General features: G+C 40.3%; 1 protein-coding gene across 1 annotated transcript in view; it reads right to left on the bottom strand.

Annotated features, from left to right (window-relative positions):
• The window catches only part of LOC124711736 (alanine--tRNA ligase, mitochondrial), an 89,355-nt gene that overhangs the window by 28,932 nt on the left and 42,276 nt on the right, over positions 1 to 18,147 (bottom strand). Inside the window, exons 9-10 of the mRNA XM_047241948.1 lie at positions 16,049 to 16,439; positions 5,003 to 5,189 (exon numbers count right to left, since the gene is read on the bottom strand). Of these exons, the coding sequence (XP_047097904.1) occupies positions 5,003 to 5,189; positions 16,049 to 16,439 (578 nt within the window). The remainder of the gene's footprint in view (positions 1 to 5,002; positions 5,190 to 16,048; positions 16,440 to 18,147) is intronic.

Raw genomic sequence — 18,147 nt, 5'->3', positions numbered from 1 at the left:
CTGCTCCTATCAACCAACTCCTTAGGGCAAGAGTGAAATTTATGTGGGGTGAATCGCAGCAAGCCACCTTTGATGTCCTGTAAGTCCGGCTCTGGTGTTGGGAATTCCTGATTTTAATGCTCCATTCATTGTTCAAACAGATGCCTCCAATGTTGGGGTGGCTGTGGGCCTGTTACAAGAACAGGATAGGGAGAGGAGGCCCCTCGTATATTCCTCAAGGGTGTTGTCACCAGCTGAGAGTAAGTAGTCGGTGCACGAATTAGAAGCATTGGCCATCATGTTCGCCTTAGAAAAATACAAGTTTTACCTAGAGCATCATCGGTTCCATCTCGAAAAAGACAATCAGGCCTTGAGCTGGGTGCTGGCTTGACCTCGCAAGACAGAGTGTATAGCACAGGGGGCTGTAAGGATTTCTGCATTTCAATTTGATGTTTGTCTTATCAGAGGGCAACAGAATCAGACAGCTGACGCATTGAGTCAAATATTTCAGGTTGATGATGTGAGTGAAGAGCCGGAGGCCAATGCACAGCTTGTGTGACAAAAAAAGGTGTTTTGACAGATTCCGTACTTGTTCGCCAACTTGAAAACAGAGCAACAGCAAGACCCTGAAGTGCAGCCGATATATGATAAATTGAATGTAGGCAAAGTAGTTCTGGGATAGAGAAGGATTTCTTGTGTTTCTGCCCAAGTAGGAGTGGGGGGCCAAGTTATGCATCCCACGGAGCTTAATTCCTGGAGGCTAAAGATTTTCATTATGTGGAGGTCACCTGGGGTACCATAAGATGTACCATAAGATCAAAGAGAAGTTTACTTTGAGAGGGCTGGACCAGGACATTCGAAAGTTGGTCACAGAGTGTGATTGGTGCAAAGCAGCTATGGCCGATACAGCTCCCAGGAAAGGGTTTTTCCAACAGACTCGCGAATTTCAACCAATGGACCAACCTTTTATTGATTATCTAGATCCATTGCCCAAGACCAAGAGGGGAAATCATTTTGTCTTCATTCTAGTTGATGCTTTCACCAGGTTTGTCTGGTTAATTCTTGGAACTGGTGTTCCAAGTGCCACAATTATTCAACATCTTGAGAAGATATTCACCACTTTTTGCCCCCCTAAAACCATGGTGAGTGATAATGCACCTGCATTTAAAGTCCAAAGACTTTAGGCAATTCTGCTTTGACCACAGAATAATGCATGTTACTACAATGCCTTATTATCCGCAATCATCTTTCACAGAAAGGATAAACTGGAACCTGAAGTCCACCCGCATCACTTACCATTCAGCATCAGAGAAGCAATGGGATTTGCCCCTAAATTGGCTGTCCTTTGCCTTTAATACCACCCACCATGAAACTCTTATAACCACTCCTATCAAAATAATGTTGTTGTTCTGATTGAACTCTCCGTTAGCCAATTTATGGTCACTGAATGATATGTTGCCAGCGCGAAGATGCGAAGGGGATAAAGATAAAATGGGAGATGCAGCTAGGAACAACATCAAGCTGGTACATCATTGGGAGAAAGCCAGATATAACAAGGGTAAGCGAGCAGATCTATTAAGGTACAACGTGAAGTGTTCTTCAAAAACTTTTGTTTTGGGTGCCAAGTCAAGGGAGTCAAGGCATCACAGAAAAATTGTTACCATGTTTTGTAGATCTTGTGTGGTGGTTAAGGGGCTTTGGCCAGTGAACTTCCTGCTGAGAGGCAGGGCGAAGAACTAGAGCGCAACTGAGCAAGGTGAAGGGTCGAGCAGGTACACCTCGATCCTAGAGCCTTAAGCAAGGGAGATTCCGAGAAGTTACGGCTCAGCCTCCCCCCCCCCCCCCCTCCAGTTCTGCTTTAACAGAGGGGGGTGGGGTGGGGGGAGGCTGAGCTGTAACTTCTCTCTGGAGTGGTTAGTGTCTCAGCTCTTTCTTGTGCCCATGCTCTGCCATGGTGCGACTGGTTGTGATCACCTTTTGGGATGTATGCAGAACGATTCGAAGGGAGATCACATAGCAGCAAGATGCAGTGGAAGTTACACTGGTTAGGGAGAGAGGGCAGTGACCCAGTCAGTCAGTCAATCAGTCAGTCAGTCATAGTCATTGCAGTAGTGGGCGCGGCCTGGTCAGTGGTGGGTCATGCGAGCCCAGAGTTTTGTTTTGACCATGTACGGAAGCAATGCTTGTGAGTGGACAACCTGGCATGAGACTTCATGCTAATAGTAGAACTGGGGCCTTGCTATATCTGGAGGACAGTGTGGCCATGAAAAGGCCTGAATACAACCATCTACATCCTACACCATACCAAGACTTCTGTCAGCTGCTGCCATCTTCAGCTGTGTTAATTCTGGTGGGTAAGCTATTTTCTCATCCAGGATCATTCTTGCACGATTAACTGTTGGGTGGCCCTTATGACTTTCACACTGAGCTGCGGTACCTCAAATGTGCTGTTGCATTTGTGTATGGGAGCTCCTCGCCCTGTAGGTGCCATTGTGGTTACAAGCACTATCTGTGTCTATTGTGTAATTTACTGGGTGTTACAAAAGCTGTGCAAATTGTTCAAATTGTAAAGAGCTTGATCTCAGAGAAATTTTGCTGGAGTAATATCTGTTTGTTTAAAGCCCAATGCCTGGTAAGTTCTATAAGTGTGACAGTGGCAAACTGTTATGTTGTTTGAAGTACATTGTATTGAATAGCACCTTGAGTAGTCTTAATTGTGAGTCAGTCAAATTAATGATAATTGTTGCTCTGGCAGTACTGGTTACAGCTCCTCAACTATGTGCACAAGCAGCTCAAATTAAGCAATGCCATTTTAGTTGTAATTTTAAAGGTGTAATTTTATCTTAACCCTATAATGAGATGTGCTTTTATTGCTTTGCACACTGCTAGAGTATTTCAATAAGCCTCCTACTGAAATCATTTGATGGTTGAAGTTGCAATGAAAGTGTTTTACACGCTTTAAAGTATTGCAATTTGCTTTAAGAAGTTCAGACTTATTGACTATTTGCAAGATTAATATCAGATTTAACATCTTGCATGCAAAAGATTGGCTGGCATCACAGTTGGCATAAAACGAGCCATGTTCTAATAGTTGTTTGTTGTGTTATAGAAGGAACGTCTTGTTTTATAAACTGACTGTGATGTGACTCATGTGTTGCTGCATGACCAGTACAGCTAAAGGGTCTACGATCATGGAAGGCTGCTAAGTTTGAGCAGTACTGTAATTGATGTATATATTCTACCTTTAAGATATTGTTTTCCGATTTAAAACTGAAGCTTGTAAATGATGTTTTTGGTGTTTTAAACTATTCAAAACATTACAAACCCTTTTGGAGCCACAAGGCACAAGCCTTGTTAGTCCTCCGTCAAATAATGTTGTCGAAAGTATTTGCATTGAACAAGTAAAATATTGGTAAAGTCTTTTCTTAAATCATCTTGTTCTTGCTTAAAAAAAAAGGGGGGGGGGTGTAAACCTATATTTTGCAACTAAATTTTGTCACAAGCAAAGAAGTAAGTTCCAAGTATCTAAAAAAAACAAGAAAAAGAAAGAAAGGTCTTTCACTGAAGGAAGTTTGTGTGTGTGTGTGTGTGTGTGTGTGTGTGTGTGTGTGTGTGTGTGTGTGTGTGTGTGCGCGCGCGCGAGCGCGCGCGCGCGCGCGCGCGCGCGCGAGCGCGCAGTGTTGGTTGTTTCAATACCTGGTGAATAAAGTTTTTTGTTGGGAATCCTCTACGCACTTGGTGCTTTCAACTCCCTGCAGCCTTCAGACCTGCTAGTAACATACCACATGGTTTGAGTCTCAGCACTGAATTCATTAAAATCTTGCATCACCTGATCCAGCAGAGTCAAAAACATTGGTGTAACACGAATTTTAGAGAATGCAAAATGAGAACAGAAAACAATCAAATGCAAAATAAAACATGACCAGTACCAGGAATTGAGGTCACATATAAATAGTAACACAAATGCCAATAACACTCACAGATTCGGTCAGAGGTGAATAGGTCAACAATAGAAATTTTGTGGGGAAAAATATGTAACTAGGGACAGAAAAATTTTGCAGGAATGATAAAACGAAAAATAACACAAAATTATCAATTGTTAGTGAAATAATGCAGAATTGGTATTTTTACAAGATACTGGAGAAATAAACACCTGAATATGGCAAAATAAACAACACCAAATTACATAAAAAAGACACTGAATCTGGCAAAAAATGACACTGAAATTGGAAAAAAAGACACCAAAGCAAGGGAAAAAATTACAACGAAACTGGAAAAAAATTACACAAGGTTTGTCACCAAATTTGGCAAAAAACATGACACCAAATTTGGTGAAATGCTGATTCCAAATCTGGCAAAAGCATGACACCAAATTAAGTAAGCCAAATATGGAAAAAAATAACATTGAATTTCGCAACAAGTAATATCAAAAGTGGCACACAATAACACTGAATTTATCCAAAAAAATTCTATACTTGACAAAAACAACATCTATCTTAACAGAAAATGATATCAAGTGTGGCAAAAAATACACAGAATTTGGCAAAAGTACAGCGAATTTGGCATATAAATAATAACAAATCTGGCAAAAATAATAATGATTTTCACAAAAAATAACACTAATTTTAGCAAAAAACACCAATTTCAGCAAATAATAACACAGATTTTGGCACTACAATAAAATTACGTTTTCCTTTTCCTATATATAACCATTTTACACTGCACCTCCATAGGGTCTCATTCTGGCCAATTACTCACCGAAAAGATAGTACAGGGAAACTATATTTAATTTAATGTAATTCAAACCTTGCAAACTGACATGGCAGTTCTCTATTAAGTTTTACATAAAATAAGCACAAAACAAAAAAGAAGAACTCAAGAAATGAATGACACGAGGTGTTCAGATTGGACCTTCAAAATGGAAGGACAGCTTGGGCAAGGCTGGTCAAGATATACTGTCTGCCAAGCTAGTGAGAAATTTCTGCATTAAAGTAGTACTATGAATAAGATCCATGGCACTTACCCCAGAAAGTCCATCCAGACTACTGACCTCCTTCTCCAATTCCAGACCATTTTCCAAAATGGATAATGCTGTGGGACCAGTCACTGCACGCAAGCAACGAGACCCTGATCCGGATGATTGGAGTGAAACTACAGAAATGGCTTCTAAATCAGCTGTATTCAGGACATGTGTCCCACAGCATGGTTCCCTGGAGTGATGTAAGAACACATGTACTAAACACAAAATTATTTACATGAAGTTGCAAAGTGATGATGATATAAAGATAACCACAATATTCATGCAAGGTAAGGAGTATTTTCAAACCTTTTTCTCTTTTTTTCCTTTTTCCTGGATCAAAACTTATGTGAAAATAAGTCTCGATTGGTTTACCATGACTGAAGATTACAGTATAGTCATGTCTTTATGTATGTGCAATAATCAAATCCTGACAACTATTGATCTCATAACATTAATTAATTTGGGACACATTTCAAGCTACTAGTGGCTAATCTCCAGTCATCAAGGCAAATAAATCACTTAAACACAGGATGAGGATTCATCATGTTTTGACATCTTATAGTGGCAAATGTATACTGCAAAACAATTTGTAATGATATTCAATGAAAAGAGCACATTTAAAAGTTTTGTTTACTTCATTGCAGGTTTCATTATGATTAAACATATGCCAGGACAGCGTACAACCATCAACCCAGCAAAACATTCTGCGATGGTACCAACATTTGAAAAACACAGGTCACCTCTGTAAAGGAAAAAGCTCTGGACAACCAGGTACTGCAGTTGAAACAGTGGAGAGTATTCATGGGACACTCCTTCATAGTCCAATGAAACCTACATGTTGTGCAAGTCACAAACAAGACATTGCACAGCCAACTGCGCAGAAGATTCTGTGCAACCAATTACAACAGAAACCATATCATATACAGCTACCACAACGTTTGCAGCCAAGTGACTGCATCATCAGATGTGAAATTTTGTTAACTTTTCCAGGAAGCAATGAAATGTGTTGAATTTGCCATCTGATTCGTGTTTAGCGATTTGAGGTGGTGATCCACATAATTGGTCAAATGATTTGTTGCAATGCCCACATGTGGGGCATGGCAAATGCCATTGTGACAGTGGAGGCTGCAGAGATCCTCAAAAGTAAATGTCTTCTGTGGTGTTACATGTACCAAAGTGTATGAGCCCTACTTTTTCCCTGAGAAAATTGTGATGTACAAGTCTGGTTGTTTCCTAAACTGATATCTAATATCCTAAACCTCATATTCCAAGTTCTCCCTCTCATTGGTATACAGTATCTCTTTGCAATCCGAATGAGGAACTTCCAAACTAGCAGACTATGAGTGCATTCAGTGAAATTTGGCGAAAGACAATGTTCACCACCTCTCTTTGGCAACAACAATAACTCAACTCCATGATCGCATCACTGCTACGTTGGGGAACACCGACAGGTAATGCTCGAAAATACATGGTGGATGCAAAACAGTTTGTCTATACTGACAGTAGTAGTCCACATAGTGGTGCAGTTAGGGTCATGCACAAAACATCAGGTCATACAGTTTCTAACATGTTTGCGGAAAGACTTTTTGATGCAGAGAAAAAATAACCAACACGCTGACATGTGTACATATTAAGGTATTAACTGTTACACCCTGTATATAGGTCAAACTTGAGTAATTCACAGATGTTTGTCATGTATCATTTGTAATGTGTAAGAAACGCAAAAATTGCTTTTTCATACACTGTACCTTTTATGTCATACTTTTTGAAATACAATCATCCAAAACACAATGAATCTTCTGTAATGATCCTTTATATTTTATGTTAAATAAAATATTAACTGAATTATCTCTAGTTTGATGAGTCTAGGTCTTTATCAGATCTGGATCACATGCCTCTTGCACGTACATCCACTGGTGAGTCTGGGGATCAAGTATCTATCCTCACTCTGTACAAGTTTTCTGTGCTGTTTTTAGTCATGCTTCACTTTGGACCATCTTTATAACCTGAAGCCTCTATGCCACAACGTACTCTTAATAACATCTCAGCATATATGTATAACTTAGGAAGCTTAATTCATCAGACTCACTCAAACCATCACAGCACAACACAACACAACTCTTACAATACTTGGGACTCGTATCATAAGTTTGGTTAAAAGGAACAGCAGCAGCCACTTAGCGTAAAGAAGAACAATTATGTTGCAAGCACTCTATGAAAATGTGTTGAGCACTCTGCAAAATACGTTATCAACAATCTTGCACAAGAGTTGAACGTTATTGGTGATAGAAAGTAGGCTTCCAGACACAGGTTACATGTTTTTCCTAGCATATTATTAGCCCTGAGGAATATGTTACATCCACTCCATTGTATTACTGATATGTAATTATTGTAATGAATGGAAATTAAGAGCGCCCCCCCCCCCCCCCACGCACATGCACACACACGCGCGTGCACGCACACACACACACACACACACACACACACACACACACACACACACACACACAGAGAGAGAGAGAGAGAGAGAGAGAGAGAGAGAGAGAGAGAGCAGCTAACTGCACTGTGTCAGAACTGCAGCTCAACCACGGTGAGAGGCTGTGTCAGGTGGATTGGTTGAAGATAGAGACAAGGCAATGAGGGAGGGTTGGTGAATGGTGGCTGACAGGTGGGAGCGAGAGGCAGCAGGTGCACTGGAGAGGAATGCTGATGGTTCACACTTTGAACATGATTTAAGTAGCATGTTACTTCATTTTACCTCCAAATCTATCCAACACTCTTCTGCACACTGCTCCTGTAACTAACACACACACACACACACACACACACACACACACACACACACACACCTCTGACCGCCGCCTCCGCAAAGTAGTATTCTGGTAATCACACAGTACCATCCCAGACTGGAACAAATGAATCATATCCATTGACAGAATTTCGACTGATTGTTGTTTCAGGTGAAAGCATCTCACCATATACCAGCTCTGCTGCAATTTTTGCACAGCATTTTAAGTGGTTACAACCATCACCCAGCTGTCCCCTCGAACAACTGGGTAGCGCCAAACTGTGGCCGAGAGCAGAGTTGACCATCCAGTGTCAGAATGTGCTGCTATGTACATGTATATGTACGTCTATACCTACATCTACATCTATTCTCCGCAATCGCTGTGAAGTGCTTGGTGAGAATACATCTCTAGTACCAGTTACTACAGCTTTTTCTCATTCCATTCATGAATGGAACACATGAAAACTGATTGTTTAAGTGCCTTTGTGCAAGCTGTGATTAATCTAATCTTATCCCCAAGATTCCTATGGGAGGAATATGTAGAGTCATAATTTAACCCTTTAGCTGCTCTGGACGCATTAACGCGCATGTCTCTGTATCTGACCCTGTGTGCTCTGAATGTTGTTACGTGCGCCACCAGTCCTTCTACCTGGTACTCCAAACGTGCATAAACACGTTCAGAGCGCACAGGTACAAAGGCGTGTGCATTAACAAGTCCAGAACAGTTAAAGGGTTAAGGTTGCTGTTGAAACACTATTATTACGCTTTCTTGGTATAGTTTCCGTCTATCTTCAAGAGTCTGCAAGTTCAGATTTCAACAGCTCCTTGACACTCTCCTGTGGGTCAAACAAACCCGTGACCATTCGTGCTGCCCTTCTCTGTATACGTTCAATATCCCCTGCCAGTCCTATTTGGTATAGTCCCACACACTTCAACAATATTCTAGGATGGGTTGCATGAGTAATTTGTATGCAATTCTTCTTTGTAGACTGATTACATTTCCTTAGTATACTACCAATAAACCAAAGCAGGCTACATGCTTTGCCTACGACTGAGCCTACGTGATCATTCGCGTTCGTGTCCCTACAAAGTGTTATACCCAAGTATTTGTATGAGTGTAACGATTCAACTATGACTCACTAATATTATATTCAGTAGATACTATGTTTTAATTGTTTTGTGAAGTACACAGTTTCACATTTTTTAACATTTAAAGCAAGCTGCCAATAATTGCACCATTTTGAAATCTTATCAAGGTCGGACTGAATATATGCATAGCTTTGTTCACACTGTATTTCACTGTAAATAACAGCATTATTTGTGAAAACTCTGAGGTTTTATTAATATTGTCCACAAGTTAATTAATATAGAAAATAAACAGCAAAGGACCCAGCACACTTCCCTGGGGTACACCTGATGTTACATCTACATCCGTCGATTGCTCTCCATCCAAGATATTACGCTAAATCTTCCCTACCGAGAAATTCTCAATCCAGTCACATATTCTTTCTGATACCTCATATGATCATATTTCTGACAATTAACATAGATGCAGTACCAAGTCAAATGCTTTTCATTAATTGAGAAATACTGCATCTCCAGACTGCCTTGATCTGTGGCTTTCAGGATGTCATGCAAGAAAAGTGAATGATGGGTTTCACATGATGTGCTTTCACAATCCATGCTGGTTGGCATGGAGAGTCATTCTGCTCCAGATACCTCAGCATGTTTGTGCTCAACATATTCTAAGATTCTACAACAAATGGATGTAAAGGACACTGAACAGTAATTTTCTGTATAACTTCTGCTATCCTTCTTGTAGATAGGTGCAACCTGTGCTTTCTTCCAACTAATGGGCACTTTTTTTGTTTGAGTGATCTGCAATAGACAGTTAAGAGGGGACTAATGCATCTGGGTATAGAATCTAATAAGGATTCCTTTTGCCTTTGGGCTTTATTTGATTTTGATGATTTTATCTGTTACTCAACGCCACTGATACGAATATCTACTTCACTCATCTTTCCAGTGGTACGAGAATTAAGTTGTGGCAATATTCTTGCATTTTCCTTTGTAAAGGAACATTTGAAAACCGAGATTTCTGCTTTTGCTTTGTTACTCTCAACTTCAGTTCCGGTCTCATCCAAGTGACTAGGCGCTAACTTTGGTGCCACTAACAGCCTTTGTATATGGCCAGAATTTCTTTGGATTTTGTGAAAGATCATTTAATAATATTCTGCTACAGTAATTACTGAAGGCTTCACAAATTGTTCTCTTGACTGCCAAACACATTTCATTATGCTTTGTTTTATACCTATTATGCAATAGTCTCTGTTTCTTTAGAATTTTCTTTACAGTAACTGTAGACCAAAGAGGATCTCTCCCATGATGAACTGTCTTACTAGATACATATCTATCCTGTGCATGGTCAATTATTCCTTTAAAGTTGAGCCATAGTTCCTCTACATGCACTTGTCCTGAGCTAAAAGTTTCAAGTTCCTCACTGAGGTCTGATACTATTACTTCTCTGTCTAGTTTGTTGAATATATAAATCTCTCTGCTTTTTTTTAGTTGCCCTTCGTATTTTGATATTCATTGTTGCTATAGCTCCCTCATGGTCACTAATACCGGTTTTAATGTGGACTTCCCGAAAAAGGTTAGGTCTGTTTGTTGCCTTAGACCTCGTATATTTCAGTCATGGGTGGGGTTCTGAACTATCTGTTCTAGTAGTTTTCAAGAGAAGGTATTTAATGTTTCACAGGACATCTTGTTGTACCCATCATTAACAAAACTATAATGATGCAAGTTGATTGTTGTATGATTGAAGTCTCCTCCAATGCTTATGGTATCATTAGGGAACTCATGTGTAAGTGAACTACAGTTTTTAGTTACATCAAGAGGAGAATCTGGAGGTCAATAAAAGGGCCCTATTACCATTTTTTGCCCACCATTGATACTGAGTCTTGTCCAAATACTCTCACATGCTGCTTCAATTTCCATCTCAGTGGATTTGAATTTCTTGTCTATTGCAACAAATACATCACCTCCAGTTCCCCTTTGCCTATCCTTTCGATATTTACTTAAAATTTCCTCAAACATCTCAGTCCTGTCAATTTCAGGTTTTAACCGGTTTTCCATAACTAGAACCATGTGAGGTTCACTGCTCTTCAGGAGTCCTTCAAATTCTGACACACTGTTGCAAATGCTTTGGCACTTAACCACTAGGATTTTAATACCCTCGCCTGTTGGAGGCATTTCTTTCAACCTTGGACTGATACTCCTGGGTTTCCTACAGCTGTTATCTGGATTTGGCGGAGAGTTGCCTACACTAAAACACCTTTTGTGCACTCCACACAGTCAGCTACCTCTGTAGCAGCCTCTGAAGCATAGTGCACGCCTCACCCAGTCAGGGGGATCCCACAGTTCTCAACCTTATCATGTGCGTCCAGGAAGTAGCAGTCTACCTTGTCACAGAAACCTGGGAGTGTCTTGTTCAAATGAAAAGCAGGGGGCCACAATCTGTTCTGGGAACAATACTGAAGATTGTGAGCTTCGTTGAAACTCCATGAGCAGGGCTGGTTTTCTCAACTCTCTCTGCTGGTTGCTGGAATGATCCAAATTCGACCTCACAGCCCAGATGACAGGCACTGTTTGTCCCAACATGCATCACAATCTGTAGTTGGTTGAACCCTGTTCCCTCAATAGCTGCCAGAATAGTCTCATCAACATGCTGAATGAGTCCACATGCATACACACTGAGTGTATCTGGTGCTGCTTCCCACCCCTTGATTCCATTTCCCTAAGCAGTACCATTATTCACTTTACATCTGAACTGTCGACAATTAATTAACCACTACCCTTTTTTTGTTTGCCTCCTCTTGACATGTGACAAAGCAGGTTTCTCCAAAGCAGGTGAAGTTTCACTGAAATACAGCACCTCAAACTTGCCTGTTAAAGGAATCGGTACAACACCCTGAGTATTCCTTGGTCCCTGTCTAGCCAGTATGCATCATCACAGTCAAGTGGATGGGTAGCAAAGTGGCTTGTATTTCCTGCAGAAAAGACAGTATCCACAGAAGAGGGAAGTACTTTAGGTATCTTTGGTACCCCTGATACACAACCCTTGTTAGCCCTCCCAACCCACCCATTTGTGGCAGCTTCCAATAACTTAACAGTCGACAGGGCAATGTCCAGCTGCTTACAAATAGTAACCATTTCATCCCCTACCTGAGAACAGCAAACACAGTGGGGCTGCATTATGCCTGGTACACTATTTTACAGAACAGCAAACAATTTATAGCTGGTGCAGTATTTTACAAACAGTAAACAATTTATGGCTGGTGCAGTATTTTATGCTAAGCTTCTTGATACTCTTTTAATTTATGAGTTTCACAAGCTATAAAAATTACCAGCAGTCTTTTGGAATTTAAGTAATTTATAGCCAAAAATGAAATCTATTATGACAACAGGAACCTCGAGATAAGTCTTGCTACTTCTCTGAAGTGTTTTTCAGGTTATAGTTACTAAGAAAGTTTGACAGAACCATTTTTTATGATAAATGTAGGCAATATATACTCCTCTAAAAAGAGAGAACTAATATGACACGATACGTTACTTATTGACAGTGACTGTAAATCGCAACACTGATTTATTACAAAGTAAGTTATACAAAATACTTGTAAATCGCAAAAATCTTTGCAAGCATTTGAAATTTCACAAATTACACTTTTCTCACATAAACATACAACAAAATTTGGGAACAATTATTTGTGAATGAGCACAGTTAACCTTACAGCTGACAAATTAATGCTATATAATATAATATCTTCCTGAAGATCACAGGTTACATTTACAATTGATGATTCAATACTACACAATATATCTCGACACCTGCACAAGTTTTGATAAAATCAGCAAGCAAACACATTTAAATTTTACACCAGGTTTTTGTATCTAAGTTTTTGAAGTGAATTTATGTAATGCACATGATTTTACTCTAAGACAAAGGAAATGCTGGTAGTTGGCTTACATACATAACTGTAGGCAAATAAATGTGCGAACTGCATAGATTTTGCCACTAAGCTTACGTTTCACCCCATTTCACACTAGTGTGCCAACTTCAGTATATCTTACAAAAACAATGTGAAATGTCACAGCACCACAGACACACATATGCTCAGGGTGGCTATAACTGGCTCGATTTCAACAGCTGCTTCACGCCTGTACCATCTTGATCCTTCCACCTAACACCAGTTTCTCTGAATTACTTAGACAGAAATAGCCCTTAAGACACATTCACTGATCTTGTAAGCACTCCCAGCACCAGCCCCTGCTCTCCCTTGCCCACGCCCACATCCACCCCTGCTCCATGACCCTAATTTCACTCATCCTGCACCCACCTCATCTTCGCTATAGTCTTTCTCTAGCCCTGCTCCATTACCATCTGTCAACTAACTCCTCAACGTCTTCTTGCACAAAGCAGAACAAGCTCACTGCATTCCTATCCTGTGTAACTCCTGCTTCTCACTCCCAGTTGTGAGCCACCCTTCCCCAATCTTCCCTCTTCCTCCCTTCTCTTCTCTCCCTTTTCTTTCTCCACCTGACACAACCTATCAGTCCATTCAATTTACAGTGTCAGCTGTGCGCGCACGTGCGTGTGTGCGCGCACGTGCGTGTGTGCGCGCACGTGCGTGTGTGCACGCACGTGCGTGTGCGTGCGCACACACATCGGTGGGGGGGAGAGAAAGACAGACTGACAGAGAGAGAAAGAGAGAGAGAGAGAGAGAGAGAGAGAGAGAGAGAGAGAGAGATTGTGTAAATGTCAGCAAAGTTCCAAGTCTTGATTATCGACAACTAATCGTCTCAAGTGTTAAGTGAATTTTTGCCCTTGCCGCTTGAATGGATAAAAGTGAAAACTGTTTATGTTGAGATGGTTCATTCCTTCGTTCTCCCAAAATATTCCAAGCAAATTCTAGAATGGTGCTTACTGAGTGGAGTCATAGCGCCTGCTCTGTTCGCAACCACCATCTACCATTGTGGTGTGAGGTCTGAAGATGGTCTAAATCAGACCAAAACTAACAACCTCATAAAAAAAGAAGTTTCTTGCAGTTGTGATGGTTCATGTTCATTTCTAAGTACCATAAAAAATAATAAAATAAAAAACGTTGCACTCAGAGAGAAATGTTCTCAAAAATTAAAGTATCGAGATGAGAGTATTAGCCTTCCTTTGTGCATGACCCCATTACAAACTTATTGAAAATGATAGGATCTAAAGTAATACCTGCAAACAACTTATTTGATGAGATGGGGCAGTGTGTTGCAGTCTGCTGTGCTTTGTTGAGACAGTTTCCAAATGTAGTGTCTCCCTTGAGAGAGTTATTTTCCGACAAATGTGCGATATAGTTCAGATCACAAAAGAGGAATGTGGTTTTTTGGCCTACAGAAAATCCTCCTTATTTGCGAGAGCTGCAAAGGAACCTGTCTCATGTTACGATATGAACCAAGGTGTCATCATGAGTCCTGCCCAGACCTTACCATGGCAGACTACTCATTTTGGGGAATGACATAGTCCTCTGTGGCTCACCGTCATTATGGGACTACAGAGGGATTATGCAAAAGTGTTGAAGAAGCCTTTGAAAGTGTAACTCCTGAGATGTACCACAAGGATGACACAAAGGAACACAGACATCTTTGTAAGGCGAGATGCTGCACATACTCATCTGGTGGATGCACTGTTGTTATATGTAAGTACTTCAATGTACAACACGGAGTGTACCTAGGCTATGGGGAGCTTTTTGAACATGCTGTACTTGAAAATATCAACAGTGAAGAAGATGGTAAAGGTAAAGGTGCACTCTGCAGTGCAAGGCTGTCACTGGGCTATTGGCCTGTTGGCCTGACTGCTGGTAGAATGAAACCCTTTCTTCATAACAGCACTCGGAATGGGAGGTTGCCAGGTCCATCGGTCTCTCACCTCCAGGAAAACTTACCGGTTCCTTTACTAGCAGGCGGAGTGGACGTGAGGCCATCCTGGAGGGACTGGAACAATGAAAAATATCCACCCCTACCCAAAACTGGACCTGGGACATTAAGCATCAGACCCTAGTGCTCTACCTGCTGGACCACTACAGTCACAATATGGAAGATAATACAGAAGTAAAGGTACTGTATTTCATAGATACCACAATTGGTGCACAAACTTCAACTTAATGATTCTATACATTGGCATGTATTTCATGAGAATTCTATAGTCATTACCAAACAGGCTAAAAAGCAGGAACAGCGCCAACGGGGGTATTTTTTCTGTGGTATAAAGTTTGGCAACGTGTCTATTTTGCACAGTGAACTGGAGGGTAGTTTAGGGGAACCAGTGAGGCAAGAAATGAGATTATGTAATTTGAGTGCAAAAACTGAAATCATTCAGTTTTTGTCATTGATTATTTATGGTTACTTTGGGCCAGGAAAGTTTGCTTCAAATTGCTTCTGCCACAGATTTCATAATTTTTTGCTATTGTCTTGGGATGAGGGTTGTGATGATCTACAGCATAGTTGATCTACAGCACAGCCTTAGATTGACATTAGGCTGAAAGTTGATTGTTCGTTTATGAACAGGCCCACACCACAAATATTTAAAATAAAGGTTTTCATTTCAATACTGGGATGTGGGACAACTTAACAATATTTTTCCCTCTTAGGGCCCACAGCACAGATATAGCCTCAGGGTCTATAGGTATAAAATGCATCCTTGCCAGTAGTGATTATTAAATTGTCAAATAATTTGTAAAGACTGGGCACACTGATGATGGTAAACACTTTTCGTATCTACTATGACAGAACAACGTTCTATATGGTATTAAGAGAAAAATTCATTACATAAAATTCTGAAAATACCTAAGGCAAATAATACTTGACACAAGTATTAACAATGTAAGGAAAAATATAGATTGCTGCTCACCATGAAGATGACATGTCGAGTAGCAGAGAGGCACAATGTGAAGACATTCATACAAGCAAGCTCACCTCACGCACATAATCGCCACCTCCGGCAGCTCAGAAAGGAAGCATTCCAGTTGGAGCTGCCAGAGATGGTAGTCATGTGTGCACTAAATGTGCTTGCTTGAGTGAAGCCAAAAGTGAAATTGTAACAGAATTTGCATTGTGCCTATCTGCAACTCAATGTGTCATCTTTGCGGTGAGTAGTAATCTATTTCTTTATACTTTTGATATTCCAAGCTGGAGTTGCAATTATCTGACATCAGTATTACCTGGACACAATTCCATCTTCTGATTCCACCTCTATGAGATAGATGCCCTGTTCTGGATAAACTTCTCCAGGCACACACGTAACATTTCCAAGCATCAGAAGCTCATTTTCAGAAACAGACCTACGCTTCACCGGTAATTTACTGCTGATAAGCTCTCTAAGTGCTTTCTCCAGGATCTTCACTTGTTGTGTTCCAAATTCCTCTCCATAAACTGAGAAATCAAAAAATAAGTCCTTGCTGGTCACACGGCTTGAGTTCTGACATGTCACTGTCAAAATTCTTCTTAGAGCAGCATTTATTAGGTGAGTCGCAGTGTGATTTCGCATGTTAGCAAGTCTTTTGTCACAATCAATACACAAGGTAACTTCATCACCGACAGACACAGACATATCTGTAAAATATGAGCAAACAGATAGACAGTTATGTACAATTCTCCCCTATAAAAGCAACGAAAAGTGCACAGCATACTATAATTATCTTGCACTCAATTGTGAAAAATTGACAAATAACAAACAGAAAAACATACCTGCCATTAGCTAGCACATGTGTAGGATGAAGAAAAGACTAAATAGAAGTTTTCCACTTCACTGTCTAAAAATTTGCTGTTACAAAACCTTTCATTAATACTTTGAGCAGAATGAATCACCATGTCATACACGCTATATTTAATAAAATTTATTCACTCAAAGTCTTATGTGAAGGAAAACTACTTTTATTTCTCTGCATTGTTGATCACAATGTGTGTCATATTGTTTTATTTTGCTGTTTATTAATAAACACATTAGTTGCCATTTTAAGTCAGGAAGAAAATTATAAATTATACCAACATAACTTAGTAAAGTGGTTATTTTCTAAACAAGGCTTGTGACATGTGAATGAATTTATGAGAATGGTGACAGAAACGAAACTTCATTTATTCAGTACACAGTGTTATGCAGACATCATTACGGAGAACTCACAGGAAGTTAATACGATAAACTGTTTCTTAATGCTCCATAAGTAACTTTTTGTCATTAATAATAAGTAGCTTCAGATGTTTATCAAGGACGGACACACACACACACACACACACACACAATTTATTTAGATTTAAAAAGACTGAAAATTACAATTTTACATAATACACAGAGAATGTGCTACTTTGCAAAAGACTCAGGTTTCTACAGCTACACTATTCAGTTGGTGTACATCTGTTACCGCAGACTTAATGATTACACGAGTACATCTGCGGAGCAACAGTTGTTTCATGTCTAAAATGAACTGGTTCTTTTTCCCAAATGTCTGAATAATGTTAGTGTGTCGATACAGTTCACCGTGGAGGAGGTGCATATTAAGCTTTCTTTGTAAGCTGTTCTTCAAGAAAGAAAATGGTAGCATTGGTCACAGAGTTTAAAACTTTTAGCATAAAATAATAATAATGTCATGTGACGAGGGCCTCCCGTCGGGTAAACCGTTCGCCTGGTGTAAGTCTTTCGATTTGACGCCACTTCAGCGACTTGCGGGTCGATGGGGATGAAATGATGATGATGATTAGGACAACACAACACCCAGTCCCTGAGCAGAGAAAATCTTCGACCCAGTCGGGAATCGAACCCGGGCCCTTAGGATTAACATTCCGTCACACTGACCACTCAGCTACCAGGGGCGGACTACTTTTAGCAGAAAGAGCAAGAAAAATCTGGATCAGGGTTGCTCTGAGAAGAACTCGACTATCTCAGTAACACTTCTGTAAAGAGCATGTACTCGCTCTCTGACACAGGAAGTTACACAGTCATGACTATATTGATGTATAGCCAGTGGAATCCATGATCTTTATACTCTTCATGAAAAAGTCCACATAGGAAACATCACGGAAAAACAGAATATCTGTGTACTCTATAGACACTCATGTCCAAGGGTGACAACACGTTCCCCAACTACAAGGAAGAGCAGAATGTATGGAAAACTGAGTAGTTAGGAAATGGTGCACTTCGGTCGTATTAAGAAAACAATGGAGCAAACTTGTTAATGGCCTCTCAGTTTGGCTTTTTAGGGGATTATCCATAAAGGAAGTCATACTAGATCTCACAAATGATGCCCTGGCAGAGCTTAACAAGAAA

Source organism: Schistocerca piceifrons, chromosome 8 (assembly GCF_021461385.2).
Source record: "Schistocerca piceifrons isolate TAMUIC-IGC-003096 chromosome 8, iqSchPice1.1, whole genome shotgun sequence".
In the NCBI taxonomy this organism is placed as follows: Eukaryota; Metazoa; Arthropoda; class Insecta; order Orthoptera; family Acrididae; genus Schistocerca; species Schistocerca piceifrons.
Note: the sequence above shows the minus strand (reverse complement) of the source record. Positions and strands in the feature narration are given on the sequence as shown.